General features: G+C 45.3%; 1 protein-coding gene across 5 annotated transcripts in view; it reads right to left on the bottom strand.

Annotated features, from left to right (window-relative positions):
• LOC140460575 (uncharacterized) overlaps positions 1-17,023 on the bottom strand; it is a 77,818-nt gene that overhangs the window by 39,326 nt on the left and 21,469 nt on the right. For 4 of the 5 annotated variants that reach the window (XM_072555180.1, XM_072555178.1, XM_072555181.1 and 1 more), the window contains exon 2: positions 14,396-16,243. In XM_072555180.1, the coding sequence (XP_072411281.1) occupies positions 14,724-15,860 (1,137 nt within the window). In that variant the 5' untranslated portion in view covers positions 15,861-16,243 and the 3' untranslated portion in view covers positions 14,396-14,723. Of the gene's footprint in view, positions 1-14,395; positions 16,244-17,023 lie in introns of those variants that run through there. The other variant, XM_072555183.1, reaches the window with a different exon arrangement.

Raw genomic sequence — 17,023 nt, 5'->3', positions numbered from 1 at the left:
CGCTCCGAAAGCTAGTGCTTCCAAACAAACCTGTTGGATTATAACCTGGTGTTGTGTGATTTTTAACTTTGTCCGTGGGAAACACATGAGTTGTGGGACTGGTAACAGTTCTTATTTTGTGATTTATTCCAAGTGAAATTTCTCCTCTTGTATGCACAGGTGAACAGTTTAGCTTTTGTGCTTTGTGTGAGATCAGGCGAGCAGCTTTTAAATCCTTATGTTAAGCAACAGAAGTAAACTGTTGATCAGCAATTGTATTCCGAGAGTGGTACTTCCAGCTCTGGTAATCCTGTTGCATCAACAGAGAGAGGGTGAGGATGTCACATCTAAAGAGCAGACAGAAAAGTTATTTCACTTGTTGAGTCGGTTCCTCACTCAGATGAGACTGGATAGTGCTTTTAATGGATCATAATTAAATGCTTCAATGGAACACCTTAAATTCAAAGAATTTTGAAAGGGCAAACAAACAGTAACTTTGAATAGAGATGTTCTTCCATTTCTAACCTTGGTTGACCCATATGAAGCATTTTTACTGATAGCTCCATAATCATGTTCCTGCTGGATTTTTTTCAGGGCAAACAATTTCTGGTGGGAGAAATTTTGCATCCTGGGAAGGCGGGTAAATTAGAAAAAAAGCTGTTAAAAGCATTTGAACTGTGGGCCCACGAGTTCTTGTGGGAGCAGTGCATTTGCCAAAAACTTTTCTGAGGAATTCTGTTTAACTGTTGGACCGAAAATAGTTTCCCCACTGAATGTTAAACAGGTATTGAGAACGTTGCGCATTATAGAGTGTGTTCCTGAGGACCGGAGGAGGATTGAATTTGCCAACGTGAACCACACTTTGCAGAGAGACGATATTTCTCCAGATGGAATAGGTTGATGGAAGTCAACAATTGTCAGATTATTTCATGAAAATAACAGCTGGTATGGGGATCCCAGAAGAGGGGCGTCTGTAATGAGCACACAGAAACAAACCCTGCAGTCCAGGCTAACCAGATATCCTAAATTAATCCAGTGACCCATTTGTCAGCATTTGGCCCATATCCCTCTGAATTCTTCCTATTCATGTCCCCATCCAGATGCATTTTTTTCCTTCGGAGAATACTTGGGTGAAAGCCAAGATATGCAATATCTCAATGTATAATAATGAAGCAGCTCATTTATTCTGAAATTATTTCAATTAGTTGGTCAATTGCCAAATAATAGCTGCATAACTGTTGTCAATATTGATACCCAGGAAAGCTATTTGAACTGTGGGCCCACGAGTATATTTGAGTATATTTCCTTTGTAAAGATCTTATCCAAATTATAAAATGAATGTATTTTCATATGAAATAAAACTTGCAGTGTTTTATTAAATGGTTGAAAGTAACTTTGCACTTAATTGCTCCGTTTGGGATTAAACATTATGACTTAGATAAAAGTGATCTTTCATAATTTATGGTGAGTCTATTAACAAGCAAATGTTGCCATTTGCTCTCAAGTTAGCTCAGATTCAATTTGAAATTCTTGAATGAGTTGAATAAGGGGTAAAAAGTAAATATTTATTGCACTTTTCTGAAATTCTCTGCACTGCCATTGTATTTGGTTAAACAAAATATGTATCTCTCTTCGTAACTTTGATATCACCACAAATCCTAGGAACCCCACCCAGGACAAACATATAAATAGAAAGTAGGAGACAACAGCTTCGCTTCACTTGGAGGTCACCATTGATGTTACCTAGCCAGGTGATGAAACGTCTGGATATCAAACCTACTCTCAGCAAGCAAACCTATACCCTAAACATTCTACTTTGCTGAAAGACTGCACAATCTGCAGGGAGTCATTAGATGTAATATATTGTAAATTCCACTTTGAAAATAGATAATAGGTCACTACTTTTTGGATGTGAGCATAAGTGGTATAGTAAGCAAGTTTGCTGATGACACCAAAATTGGAGGTGTAGTGGACAGCGAAGGAGGTTACCTTCGATTACAATGGGATCTTGATCAGATGGGCAAATGGAATTTAATTTAGATAAATGTGAGGTGCTGCATTTTGGGAAAGCAAATGTTAGCAGTACTTGTACACTTAATGGTAAGGTCCTAGGGGGTGTTGCTGAACAAAGAGACCTTGGAGTGCAAGTTCATAGCTCCTTGAAAGTGGAGTTGCAGGTTGATAGAATAGTGAAGATGGTGTTTTGTATGCTTTCCTTTATTGGTCAGAATATTGAATACAGGAGTTGGGAGGTCATGTTACTGCTGTACAGTTGGAATATTGCATGCAATTCTGGTTTCCTTCCTATCAGAAAGATGTTGCGAAACTCAAGGGTTCAGAAAAGATTTACAAGGATGTTGCCAAGACTGGAAGATTTGAGCTATAGGGAGAGTCAGAACAGGCTGGGGCTGTTTTCCCTGGAGCGTCAGAGGCTGAGGGGTGACCTTATAGAGGTTTATAAAACCATGAGGGGCATGGATAGGATAGATAGAAAAAGTCTTTTCCCTGGGGTGGGAGAGTTCAGAACTAGAGGGCATAGGTTTACAGTGAGAGGGAAAAGATATGAAAGAGACCTAAGGGGCAACCTTTTCATTTAGAGGGTGGTACGTGTATGGAATGAGCTGCCAGAGGAAGTGGTGGAGGCTGGTACAATTACAACATTTAAAAGGCAACTGGAGGGATATGGACCCCATGCTGGCAGATGGGACGAGATTGGGTTGGGATATCGTGCACAGGGATGTGCAGGTTAGGTGCATTAGTCAGGGGTAAATGTTGAGCAATAGGGGTAAGGGAGTTGTGTGGGTGGGTAGTCTTTGGGCTGAGTGGCCTGCTCCCACACGGTGGGGAGTCTCTGAAGGGGAAGGAATTTTTGTAAATTGTGCAAGGCAACGCAGGCATAGTGCGGGGGCCTGCTGTTGGCCTTGCTCCGCCCCTTGCTCCTCCCCCTGTTGTTGAGCTGTCTAACAAACAGCTACACTTTCTCTGCCTTTTTGCTGGGGGCATCTGAAGCTGTAACAATGTTGGGGCACAATAAAGGTTACCTGAACGTTCTGCCAGACTCAGGCTCTCATTGAAAGCTTAGAGCTCCAAGCGGTTTTTGTTTTAAAGCTGGTCATTTCTTACAGCCTCCTGCACTAAGTTTCCAATGTTGTGTATCAGATGGAGTAGTGAATGAGTAGCTGGTTTCGTTAGAAGTTATAAATTTTTCAGGAGTGCAGGCACTGCATTGTTTCAGCGGCAGTTTACTGGCAGCACTGGGAAGTATGGGCTGTGTTCATTAGAAAGGAAGTGGAAGTGCTGCTGTTGGACTAGGTGGGACAAGGTTTAAAAATCACAACACCGGGTTATAGTCCAACAGGTTTATTTGGAAGCACTAGCTTTCGGACCGCTGCTCCTTCATTGGGTAGCTGTGGAGCAGGATCATAAGACACAGAGTTAAGAGCAAAAGATCAGTGTCATTCAACTGACATGGTATATTGACAAATGTAGATTGCTGTTAAGTCTTTCATCCTTTAGAATGGGTTGTTGGTTTATTTCATTAATGTGTACATCACAGTACTATTATTAAGTCATATTCTCAAGATCACTTAAGGTTTTTAAAACAGGTGACAGCTCAGCCCAGACAATGCATGAAATGTGTGACAGTATCACAATCTTAAATCGAACTGGTTCTATTTTCAAAGTAGGAATTTATAAAATATTACATGGATTGACTACCTGCATGTTGTGCGCTTTTTGTGCAAAATTGAATATATCTGTAAATATAATTCTGCAAATGCACCCCATCGTTGTGTGTGTGTGTGTGTGTGCGCGCGCACGCGCGAGAGAGAGAATATGTGTGCACATGCTTTGTAAAGGGAGTGTGATGGAGGAGAAGCCTGTGAGAGGGTGTGTGTACATCTGAGAGAAATTGTGCCATTTGGATACTTTAAATCCATCAGGAACAGCATCTTCATTGAGCATACTGTGCATGTCAGGTGAGGTGCCAGAAGACTGGAGGTTGGCTAACGTGGTGCCACTGTTTAAGAAGGGTGGTAAGGACAAGCCAGGGAACTACAGACCAGTGAGCCTAACGTCAGTGGTGGGCACATTGTTGGAGGGAATCCTGAGGGAGAGGATGTACATGTATTTGGAAAGGCAAGGACTGATTACGGATAGTCAACATGGGTTTGTGTGTGGTAAATCATGTCTCTCAAACTTGATTGAGTTTTTTGAGGAAGTAACAAAGAGGATTCAGGAAGGCAGAGCAGTAATGTGATCTATATGGACATCAGTATGGCGTTTGACAAGGTTCCCCATGGGAGACTGATTAGCAAGGTTAGATCTCACGGAATACAGAGAGAACTAGCCATTTGGATACAGAACTGGTTCAAAGGTAGAAGACAGAGGGTAGTGGTGGACGGTTGTTTTTCAGACTGGAGGCCTGTGACCAGTGAAGTGCCACAAGGATCGGTGCTGGATCCACTACTTTTTGTCATTTACATAAATGATTTGGATGCGAGCATAGTTAGAGGGAGAGGCTGAACAGGCTGGGGCTCTTTTCCCTAGAGTGTCAGAGGCTGAGAGGTGACCTTATAAAGGTTTACAAAATTATGAGGGGCATGGACAAGATAAATAGACAAAGTTTTTTCCCTTGGGTTGGGGAGTCCAGAACTAGAGGGCATAGGTTTAGGGTGAGAGGGGAAAGATATAAAAGAGACCTACGGGGCAATGTTTTCACACAGAGCGTGGTACGTGTATGCAATGAGCTGCCAGAGGAAGTGGTGGAGGCTGGTACGAATGCAACATTTAAGAAGCATTTGAATGGGTATATGAATAGGAAAGGTTTGGAGGGATGTGGGGCAGGTGTTGAGGGGCGGGATTAGATTCGGTTGGGATATCTGGTCGGCATTGACTGGTTGGACCGAAGGGTCTGCTTCCATGCTGTACACTTCTGACTCTATGCTGGTTCAGCAAAAGCCGCGCATGCTCTGTCTGCAGAAAGTGCAAACCCTTCTTCAAATGGACCAATGAGAAGCCAGACAAGGAGCCTGGTCCTCCTGCCAATCAGAGCTCCCCAATTGTCTGAATGTGGAAGATGGACCATCAGGTTCTGAAGCTGCTGCTCCTCTCCAAATGAAGATCAAGCTTCACCTCAGACTGCAACTTCCTTCCTCTATCCGCCATCTGAGAGTACGGCACTGTCTTTACCATTTCATTTATTCATTCTGGGGTTAATTTGTTGACTTGCAGCAACTGAAAAGAAAACGAGTGAATCAAGGGAGGGGACAGAATCGGGAAACGTTGGTCCAGGTCTGTGTCTCAACTGGCAAACACATGGCAAATGCAGTCCCACAGTGTGAAGTTATAACCTCTGTTATGAAAAAATAACTGCCGAAAGGAGGTGCCTTGTTTAAATGGTGATATATTGGGATGTGGAGAAAGTGAGGACTGCAGATCCTGGAGATCAGAGTCGAAAAGTGTGGTACTGGAAAAGCACAGGAGGTCAGACAGCATCCGAGGAGCAGGAGAATCGACATTCCTCAGCAATGATGTGTGGATGTAAAAAGTGGTATCAGCATCCTTCCACACCAGTCACTGCCAGTTGTCAGACGGATGCAGCAAGCAATCAGCAAGGCAAGAGGTGTATTAGTGAGAGGAATTGAGTTCAGAAGTAGGGATGTCTTCTTGCAATTAGGGGGTCATTGAATATATTCAAGGCCAAGTTCATTTGATTTTAGAACAACCATGAAGTGGATGTTTCTGGGGGAAGGCAAGTAAAATGATTTTAAGACCAGTACAGAGCAGTTAGTCATACAGCACAGAACACACCCTTCAACCCAACTAGGCCATGCTGACTATATTCACAAACTAAACTAGTCCCACCTGCCTGTGTTTGGCCCATATTCCTCTGAACCTTTCCTATTCATGTACTTATCCAAATGTCTTTTAAACGTTGTTACTCAACCTGCATCCACCATTTCCTCTGGACATTCATTCCACACAAACCACTGTTTTAAAAAAAAAGGTGCTCCTCATGTGTTTTTAAATCTTTCTCCTCTCACCTTAATTTGCAGCCTAATCTTCAAACGACACATGCCATTCACCTTATCTATGCCCCTTGTCGTTTTGTAAACCTCGAAAAGAGAACAAAGAACCCTACAGCACAGGAACAGGCCCTTCAGCCCTCCAAGGCTATGCTGATCGAGATACTCTATCTAAACCTGCCGCCTATTTTCTAAGGATCTGTATCCCTCTGCTCCTTGCCCATTCATGTATCTGTCTAGATACATCTTAAATGACGCTATCGATCCCACCCCTACTGCCTCCGCTGGCGATGCATTCGAGGCGCCTACCACCCTCTGTGTGAAGAACTTTCCATGTATATCTCCCTCAAACCTTTACCCCCTCACTTTGAACTCGTAACCCTGAGTAATTAAGTCTTCCCCTCTGTGAAAATAATTCTTCCTATCCACCCGTTTACACCCCTCATGGTTTTTCGGCCTCAATCAGGACCCCCCCCTCAACCTCCTTATTTCCAAAGAAAATAATCCTAATCTACTCAACCTCAACTCATAGCTAGCGCTCTCCATAACAGGCAACATCCTGGTGAACCTCCTCTGCACTGTCTCCAAAAGTATCCACATCCTTTTGGAAATCTGGCGACTGGAATTGTACTCAGTATTCCAAATGCGGCCGAACCAAAATCTTATATAACTTTAACATGACCTGCCAGCTCTGTTACTCAATCTGTCTGATGATGGAACGCGTGTTGTATGCTGCCTTGACCACTCTACTGACATGCGTTGCCATCTTCAGAGAACAGTAGACCTGAACACCCAGACCTCTGTACATCAATTTCCCCCAGGACCTTTCCATTTACTGTATAGTTTGCTCTTGAATTGCATCTTCCAAAATGCACCAACTCGCATTTGTTTGGATTGAACTCCATCTGCCATTTCTCTTCCCACCTCTCCAATCTATATTCTGCTGTATCTTCTGACAGTCCCCTTCACTATTTGATATTCTATCAATCTGAATGTCATCTGCAAACTTGCTAATGAGGCACCCAATACCTTCATCTTTCAACCGCCTGTGCTCCAATGAAAAATGTCACAGCCTACCCACCAATAGGTGAGACTTCTGTCTGGGTTCCAATGTCGAGTCAGCCTGACATTTTTGATAGAAAAGCTCTGCATTTAAATTACGTTCTTGAGAAAGTTACTGAAAACAGGTTCTGGGATTAACATACCAAAGAACAGAACTCCATTCTAAAAGATGGAAGATTTAATCTAAATTGTTTAATGTATCACATCTCCATGAACTGGACTCCGTTGGCTATAAATGGTCTAACCATGATCTTATTCTCCACAACCACCTGAAGCAGCAGCAGCACTTCAGAGCGCCAGAGATCCGGGTTCAATTCCCACCTCGGGCAACTGTCAGTGTGGAGTTTGCACATTCTCCTCGTGTCTGCGTGGGTTTCCTCCCACAGTCCAAAGATGTGCAGGTTAGGTGAAGTGGCCACGCTAATTTGCCTGTCGAGTTAGGTGAAGGGGTAAATGTTGGGGAATGGGTCTGGGTGAGTTGCTCTTCAAAGGGTCGGTTTGGGCTGAATGGTCTGTTTCCACACTAAGTAATAAAATCTAAAATAAATCTAATCACTCCGAAAGCTAGGGCTTCCAAACAAACCACGTGAAGGCAGCAGCGGGAGATGTGGACTATATTCACTAAAAACAGTTAAGCAGTTAGATAACACGTTCGAGTGGGAAGTGTATATAACATGATCTCACAACTCCTATACTCAATGCTATGAGCAATGAAGGAAAGCAAACCAAACACTGCCTTCACTACTCTGTCCACCTGAGACTCCAGCACTCCAAGGTCTCTTTATTCTGCAACATTCCCTTAACTATGTCAGTCCTGCCTGGATTGCTTGACCAAAATGCAAACCTCTGATTTCTCTAAATTAAACTCCAACTGACACTCCTCGGCTCTTCAGCCGATCCCATAAATTCTAATTTATAGTGAACTCTTTCCTCTCTTATTCCCTGGAATCTGAAAATCTCCATCCCACACTCACTCCCTCCATTTTCACTTTGCTTATAGCGGAAGAATGTAACTGAGAAACTTATCAGCCATGATTGAATGGAATGAGCAGACCTGGTGGCCTAATTTCTGCTCCTATGTCTTGTGGTCTCTTGCTGTCATGGACACCGAGAGAGAGAATTGGGACCAGCATTGAACCGATCATGACTGGATATGGATCTACCTGCATCTAGGTGGATGGGCTGAGACTTTTTCACTGGCGCATAGGAGGTGGAGAGGTGACGTTATCAAGGTTTACAAAATCATGAGGGGAGAGATGAGGTGAATGACGGGTGTCCTTCCCCTTGGGTTGGGGTTTCAAGATTAGGGAGTAAATTTTGATGGTGACAGGAGAAAGAGATTTTAAAAAGACTTGAAGGCCACAAATTTTTTTTATACAGAGTGGTTCACATGCAGACTAAATGTCTAGAGGAAATGGTGGATGCAGGTACAGTAACAACATTTAAAAGATATTTGGATAAGTTCATGAATAGGAAAGGTTTGGAGGGATATGGGCCAAAATACTGGCAGGTGGGACTGGTTTAGTTTGAGAACATAGTCAGCATGGACTAGTTGGACTTAAGGGTCTGTTTCTGTGCTGTATGGCTCTGTAACTCGGTTCTATAGTAGTCTTAAAACCATTTTCTTGCCTTCCCCATAAACATTCACATAAAAATCAGATGAACTCAGCCTTGAATATATTCAATGACCCCCTAACTGCAGGAAGACATCCCCACTTCTGAACTTAATTCCTCTTGCTAATACACCACTTGCCTTGCTCATTGCCTGCTGCACCTGTCTGACAACTGGCACAGAAGGACACTGATGCCCCTCTGAACATCCACGCATCATTCCTGATGAAGGGCTCATGCCCAAAACTTCGACTGTCCAACTGCTCGGATACTACTTGACCTGCTGTGCTTTGCCAATTGTGGTCTTCTCTACATCGGGGAAACCGAGTGTAAACTCGGGGAACGGTTTGCTGAGCATCACAGCCGGATCCACAGAGGCTGAGCGGACATCCCAGTCTCCACCCATTTTAATGCCCCTTCCCACTCCCCTTCTGACATGACTATCTTTGGCTTCCTCCATTACCACAACAAACCAAACCACAAATTGGAGGAACAAAACCTCATCTTCTGTCTGAGCAGTCAACAGCCCGGAGGACTCAACACTGAGTTCTCCAATTTCAAATAATCTCCCAACTCACTTCCCAGCCCCTTCACTCTTCCCTGCCAACTAGATTCCTTCCTCCCATTCACCAACCAGGTCGTACCAGGTTATGGGGATAAGGCAGGAACACGATACTGATTGAGGATGATCAGCCATTATCACAATGAATGGTGGTGCTGGCTCGAAGGGCAGAATAGCCTACTCCTGCACCTATTGTCTATTGTACCCTCTACCTGTCTCCACCTATCCCCACTTCAATACCCTGCCCCCACCACACCCTTGTTCCACAGCTCTCCCTATACCCACCCACAGTCCTGAACAAGAGTTACACCAGATACATCGACTTCTCCACCTCCTAATACTGCCTGGCTTGCTGCATTCTTTCAGTCTCCTGCCTGTCTATTTTGCCAATTGAAAACAAAGGCCTGGACTAACTTTTCCAGAGTCTGTCCCCTCGCTGGATTCACTCCCATTCCTTTCAATTGCTCCAAGTCAACAACTGAACCTCAGAATGAAGTGTAAATGGAAATGGGGGTGAGAAAAGAGAGTGCTGTACTCTCAGATGTTGGACAGAGGAAAGAAGTTGCAGTCTGAGGTGAAGCTCAATCTTCATTCAGAGAGAGGAAGAGCAGGAGCTTCAGAACCTCATGGTCCATCTTCCACATTCACCAATAGGGGAGGTCCGAATGGCAGGAGGACAATTCTCCCTCCGGTCCTCCAGTGCTCCTTATTTGTCCAGCAAACGTAGGTCTCGCCCCTTTTATGTCGACAGTGAGGAACACGCCCAATGTTTTGGTGACACCGGCAAACATGTGCTGCTTGTTGACACTGAGGAGTGTACACAATATGCACTGTAGCAATGCTGGTGTTATTGACAGATTTTAAGTGTCCAAATTCCTATGGGAGAACAAAAAGGGTAGAGCCATATTATTTTTCCATGTGGCTCAATATTTGATTGCTTTTACATTTGTCTGGCTGCTCAATGTTTTTATGTCTTTTCCTCAATATGCTCTGTAGCAATGCTGGTGTTATTGACAGATTTTAAGTTTCCAAATGCCTATCGGCTAACAAAAAGGGTACAAACATAATTTTTTTCTCCTCCATGTGGCTCGATATTTGATTGCTTTTGCATTTGTGTGGCTGCTCAATGTTTAAGTCTTTTCCTCAGTGTTGGGGTGAGATTCACAACTAGAAGGCATAGGTTTAGGGTGAGACCACAAAGATATCTGAGGGGCAATGTTTCCATAAGGAGGGTGGTGCGTGTATGGAATGAGCTGCCAGAGGAAGTATTGGAAGCTGGTATTTAAAAGGTATCTGGCTGGGTATATGAATAGGAAGGGTTTAAAGGGATATGAGCCAAGTGCTGGCAAAGGGCACTAGATTAATTTAGGATATATGGTAGACCTGGACAGGTTGGACCGAATGGGTCTGTTTCCGTGCTGTACATCTTTATGACTCTAAATAATAAAAAGTCTACTTTTCCAAATAACAAACTATATCCATGTTAACAAGGCTTAGTGCACCACATACTTTATTAACCATTCTCAACAGGTCCTGCCCCTTCAATGACTGAGGAACATATACATGCTGGGGCATAATCTCCTTCACTAGTATTTACACACTACCCTCAGCAATTGCACAAGTAACAGCAAAAAGTAAACAGCACAAGGATTAAACAAACAGTGAGGGGGTAAACAGCACAAGGATTAAACAAACAGTGAGGGGGTAAACATCACAAGGATTAAACAAACAGTGAGGGGGTAAACAGCACAAGCCCCAGTAAAAGCAGATGTAAAGTGAGTGTAAAATGTCACTATGACAGGACAGGCCCCACATTCCTTCCCCTCCGTCCCCCCCCAACCTGCCTCACCTTTCACCTCCCGGGCCCAGTACCTTCCAGGTGGCCCCAGAGTTGACACAGGGGCCGCCCCACGACCAGTAGAACTCCACCACCCAGGCGGCCGACGGGTTCCCTAACAGGCCCTTAACCCCATCCGCCTCCAGAATGGTCACCGGCTCCTGCCTGCTGTACAGCCGGGCGGTGTGGCCGTGACACAGCAGCTGCACCAGGAAAGCGGCGGTGCCCAGTGACGGGTGTCTGCCCCGGGCCGCACGGCGCCATTTTCCTAACGGCCGCCCCTTCCCCGCTCGAGCGACTTCTCCTCCCAACCGCCTTCACCCCCGCGTGACGTCAGCTCAGGGGGGATGGGCGGGGCCGGGAGGGAGGTGGGGGAGGGGGGTACACTGCCACTGCCACTGACATCTAACGGAACAGCATCATATCTAAAAGGGGGGGGGCAATCTGCATTTTAAAGTGACGTGGACATTTTAACGGCCTATTTTTGCAAATAAACAGATTTAAATGGACAAAATTATATTTCAAAAGGGATGTGGGCACATTCAAAGGGATATCTTAATATGTAAAGTGACGCAGTTATATCTAAGTGAAGAAACGTTGCCCTATTTTTAAGCAGAAGTACCCCTTTAAGAGACATACGATATCTAAAGGGGTAAATATACATTATCGAGGAGTGAGATTGCGCTGAGAAGAACATAACACATTTAAAGGGTGAGTTACATGTAAAGGGGCATTTTTATATTTAAAAAGATACATTGAAATCTGAAGAGACTTGTTCATAAGTAGAAGTACATGGTAACATTAAGGAAGCATGACCGTATTGGAAATAGTGTAGCCATTTTTAAAAAGGGGGTTGTAGTGGCCGTGAGATGGTTTAATTTTTAAGAAAATAAGCAAGTTATTACGATTTGGAATGGTCTTGAAGGGTGATGGAACCAGTAACCATGGAGAAAGTTAAAATTCACACAACACCAGGTTATAATCCAACAGGCTTATTTGGAAGCACTAGCTTTCGAAGCGCCGCTCCTTCATCTGGTGGTTGTGGAGAATGAGATCACGATCACGGAGTTTATAGCCAATGGAGTCCAGTGGTATGGAGATGTGATACATCAAACAATTTTAGATTAAATCTTTCACCTTTTGAATGGGTTTCGAAAGGTATGTTAATCCTAGAATTTGATTTTAATTACCTTCTCACGAATATCATTCAAATGCAGAGCTTTTCTAACAATAGGTGTGAATCCTGTCTGCGTCCGAATGTTGAGGCAGACTGACATTTTACTTAGAGAAAAATTTTGCATTTAAACTTCATTTTTGAGGAAGTAATTTACAGATTAGGGTGTAGAGGTTAGGGTGGATTGGCTGTGCTGAATTACCCATAGCGACCAGGGATGTGCAACTTAGAATAGATTGTCCATGGGAAATACGGAGAAAGGGGATGGATATGGATGAGATACTCTTCGGAGGGCCAGAGTAAAATAGATGGGCTGAATGGCCTGCTTCCATGTTATTGGGATCCTATGACTCCCCCCGACAAAGGAGCATTTTATCTGCATGTATCCTGTCAAGCCCCTTTCAGAATTCTACTGGTTTCAATGAGATCACTTCTGGTTCAGAGAGGTATACAGCACAGAAACAGACCCTTCGGTCCAATTCATCCATGCCGATCAGGATTCCCAAACTAAACTAGTCCCACTTGCCTGTGTTTGGCCCATATCCCTCTAAACTTTTCTATGCATGTACTCATCCAAACTCCACATGCAAACCACCCTCTGTCAAAAAGTTGCCCCTCAGGTTCCTTTTAAATCTCTCTCCTCTCACTTTAAAGAAATATGCCCCCTAGTCTTGAGCTCCCCTACGCTAAGGAAGAGCGCTTTGGTGTTCACCTTACCTCCACGCCTCATGATTTTATCAATCTCAATAATGTCACCCCTCAACCTCCTGTGCTCCAGTGAATGAAGTCCCAACCTCTTCTTATAACTCAAACCCTCCAGTCCTGGCAACATCCTGGTAAATCTTTACCAGACCCTCTCTAATAGAATTCTTCCTCTTACAGGATCACCAGAACCATACTCGGTACTCTACAAGTGGCTTCACCAACATCCTGTACAACCTCAACATGATTAGATTATATTAGATTACTTCCAGTGTGGAAACAGGCCCTTCGGCCCAACAAGTCCACACCGACTCGCCGGATGTCCCAATCCCTCTACTCAATGGTGTGAACAATGAAGACAAGTATGCTAAATGCCTTCTTGACCACCCTGTCTAGCAGCGATGCAACTTTCAAAGAACTATGTACCTGAACCCCATCATGTCTCTCTTTTACAGCACGACACAGGGCCCTACCATTAACCGTACACGTCCTGCCCTTCCTTGTTTTAGCAAAATGCAAGCCCTCACTTTTAATAGCTCACTCATACACACGCTTTCTCTCAGACACCCACATATACACATCCCCAACACTCTCACAGGCTTATACTCCATCACACTCTCACTTTACCAAGCATGCACACACACACTTACATACATGCATTCACACATCACTTTTTGGGCAAACTTATATTGGCAGAATTATGTTTGCAGATACATTCGACTTTGCTCAAAAAGTGCACAAACTGCAGGCAGTCAATCCATGTAATATTTTATAAATTCCTACTTTGGAACTAGAACCAGTCTGATTCAAGATTGGGATACTGTCAGACTTGAACCTCACACTTTATTGCATTGTCTGGGCTGAGATGTCACTTTTTAAAATAAAAAACCTTAAGTCATCTCGAGAACGTGAATTAATAGTAGTTCTGGGATTTACAGATTAATGAACTGAAACCTGCAACTCAGTCTAAAAGGTGAAAGACTTAACAGCAATCTTGGTTTGTTCAATATATCCTATCAGTTGCATGACACTGTGATCTTTTGCGATAAAATCTGTGTCTTATGATTCTGCTCCACAGTTACCTGCTGAAGGAGCAGTGCTCCGAAAGCTAGTGCTTTCCAAATAAACCTGTTGGACTATAAACTGGTGTTGTGTGATTTTTAACTTTATCCAGCCCAGTCCAACATTGGCTCCTCCACATAATTTCTTGCGAACACAGCCCACACCTCCTGATGCTGCCAAGAAATCTTACAATGCCGATGAAATGACACTCTCTGCACTCCTGAAAAATTGACAGTTTCTCACGATACTGGCTGCTCATTCACGACTCCATCTGATACGCAACATTGGAAGCTTAGTGCAGGAGGCGGAAAGAAATGAGCAGCTTTAAAACAAAAACCCCTTGGCGCTCAAAGCTTTCAATGAGAGTCTGAGCCCGGCAGTAAGTTCAGGTAACCTTTATTGTGACCCAACTTTGTTACAACTTCAGATCTCCTCAGCAAAAAGGCAGAGATAAAGTTGCTTGTTGAACAGCTCAAAATCAAAGCGCACACATTTCGCCCCACCACTTTCTTTACTATTGATCAGCACTGAGATGTCCCTTTCTAATTGGGTCCTTGGTACAGCCTTAACCCGGAGGAAGTGTTGCCTCACTCGGCAATTTCAACCTGTACCCTGTATAGCGCCATCTGCTGCAGTGGGATTCAAACCCGGGAGCACCAAGAACAGGGTCGATAGTCCAGTCAATAATGGCACTCAGCCATTGCTCCTTCAAACACCCTGCGATGGTAGGTGAATGCGCTGGTGCCTCTGGAGGTGGGAGGAGCGGGTGAAGTCCTTCCCGCATTCGGGACAGCTGAACAGCCTCTCCCCCGTGTGGACCCGCCAGTGGGTCAGCAGGGCGGAGGAATTGCTGAAGGCCTTCCTGCACTCGGGGCAGCTGAAGGGCCTCTCCCCCGTGTGAATCCGCTGGTGCTTCAGTAGGTTTGAGGAATTGCTGAAGGCCTTCCTGCACTCGGGACAGCTGAAAGGCCTCTCCCCCGTGTGGACCCGCCGGTGCCTCAGCAGGTTGGGGGAATTGCTAAAGGCCTTCCCACATTCGGGGCAGCTGAAGGGCCTCTCCCCAGTGTGGATCCGCTGGTGGGTCAGCAGAGAAGAGGAATTGTTGAAGGCCTTCCCGCACTCGGGGCAGCTGAAGGGCCTCTCCCCACTGTGGGTCCGCTGGTGGGTCAGTAGGGAAGAGGAATCGCTGAAAGCCTTCCCACAATCTGGGCAGCTGAAGGGCCTCTCCCCCGTGTGGACCTGCTGGTGCCTCAGCAGGTTGGGGGAATTACTGAAGGCCTTCCCACACTCGGGGCAGCTGAAGGGCCTCTCCCCCGTGTGGACCTGCTGGTGCCTCAGCAGGTTGGGGGAATTGCTGAAGGCCTTCCCACACTCGGGGCAGCTGAAGGGCCTCTCCCCTGTGTGGGACCGCCGGTGGGTCAGCAGGTTGGAGGCCTGGGTAAATCTCTTCCCACACTCAGGGCAGGAGAACGGCCTCTCCCCTGCGTGGGCCCGCAGGTGCCTCAGCAGGTGGGAGGCCTGGGTAAATCTCTTTCCGCAGTTGGGGCAGCTGAAGGGCCTTTCCCCCGAGTGGGACCGCTGGTGCCTCAACAGGTCGGAACAATTACTGAAGGCCTTCCCGCACTCTGGGCAGGGGAATGGCCTCTCCCCGGTGTGGGTCCGCTGGTGCCTCAGCAGGGCGGAGGTCTGGGCAAAGCCCTTCCCGCACTCAGGGCAGGAGAATGGCCTGTCCCCTGTGTGGATGTGCTGATGAATCTGCAGGGCAGACGGGAAATGGAAGCTATTCCCGCCATCACTGCACTTGCACCGTTTCTCCACGGGGCGGGATTCCTCGGGTTTCTCCATGGCCGAAGCTTCAGCTGCACACAAATACGTTTCCAGCCCCTCCCTGCTGTCAATTTCTGCTGCTACATGCCCCACACTCAATGCGCTAAAATGGTAGGGTCTCTCATCCAGTCCCACTGATGCTGAAAACGTACTCAAACAGGAACCAAAACGCTTTGCTCCTTCTCACAGACTCATAGTTGAAAATTCTTTCCGGTCCCGATGGATTGAGTCATTGTCATCAATGTGAGGACTGCAGACGCTGGAGGATCAGTGTTGAAATGTGTGGTCCTGGAAATGGCCAACAGGTCAGGCAGCATCCGAATAGCAGGAGAGTCAACGTTTCGGGCATAAGAACTTCATGCGTTGATTTTGAAACTTCTATCTTCAAATCTTCAAATACACTGTTTAAAAAGAGATTGCAAAAGTCATCACTGTCAGTGCAGGGTAGAATTCAGAACAAGCAATTCTACCTTCTGTGGAATATTCTTGTTTCTCCACAAAATTGAAAGCACCATCCCACTCTCTCTCCCCATCTGTTCTCACTCCAATCTAACTAATTCTCCTGAAGGTGCTGATTCAGGATCTTACAGGGGCAGATGAGCAAAAAACATCAAGACTGACATCTCTCTGAATTTTGGATAATTCCACCTGAAACCTAATATCTTTCACAACACTGGGATATTGCTAAGAGTGAGCAGGTCTGCTTTTGGGAAGCAAAAAAAAGTGTCAATTTAGGGTGAACCTGCAATGCAGCTTCTTGAGGAAGAACCAGACACAAAATGGTTAACGACCCGAGGAAGGTGGGAGCAAAATGAGACGTCAAGGCATTAATACCGATACACTTCAGTCAAACTCTTCTGCTTCCAGTCAGGGCAAAACATCCTCTGAAAGTCCAGTTATCACAGCCACACTTCTGCTTTCACTGAAGACTATTAGAGTCACACAGCACAGACACAGACCCTTGGGCCCAACCTGTCCGAGCTGACCAGATTTCCTAAATTAATCTAGTCACATTTGTTATCACTTAGCCCCTATATGGGCTGGGTGCTGGGACTAAATTGTGTTGGCTATCTGGTCGGCAAGGACGAGTTAGATCGAAGGGTCTGTTTCCGTGCTGTACATCTCTATGATTTGCCACCACTTGGCCCCTCTCCATCTGAACCCTTTGTATTCATCCGCCC

This window comes from Chiloscyllium punctatum, chromosome 36, assembly GCF_047496795.1.
Source record: "Chiloscyllium punctatum isolate Juve2018m chromosome 36, sChiPun1.3, whole genome shotgun sequence".
Classification (NCBI taxonomy): Eukaryota; Metazoa; Chordata; class Chondrichthyes; order Orectolobiformes; family Hemiscylliidae; genus Chiloscyllium; species Chiloscyllium punctatum.
This window is presented reverse-complemented; position numbering and strand designations above follow the sequence as displayed.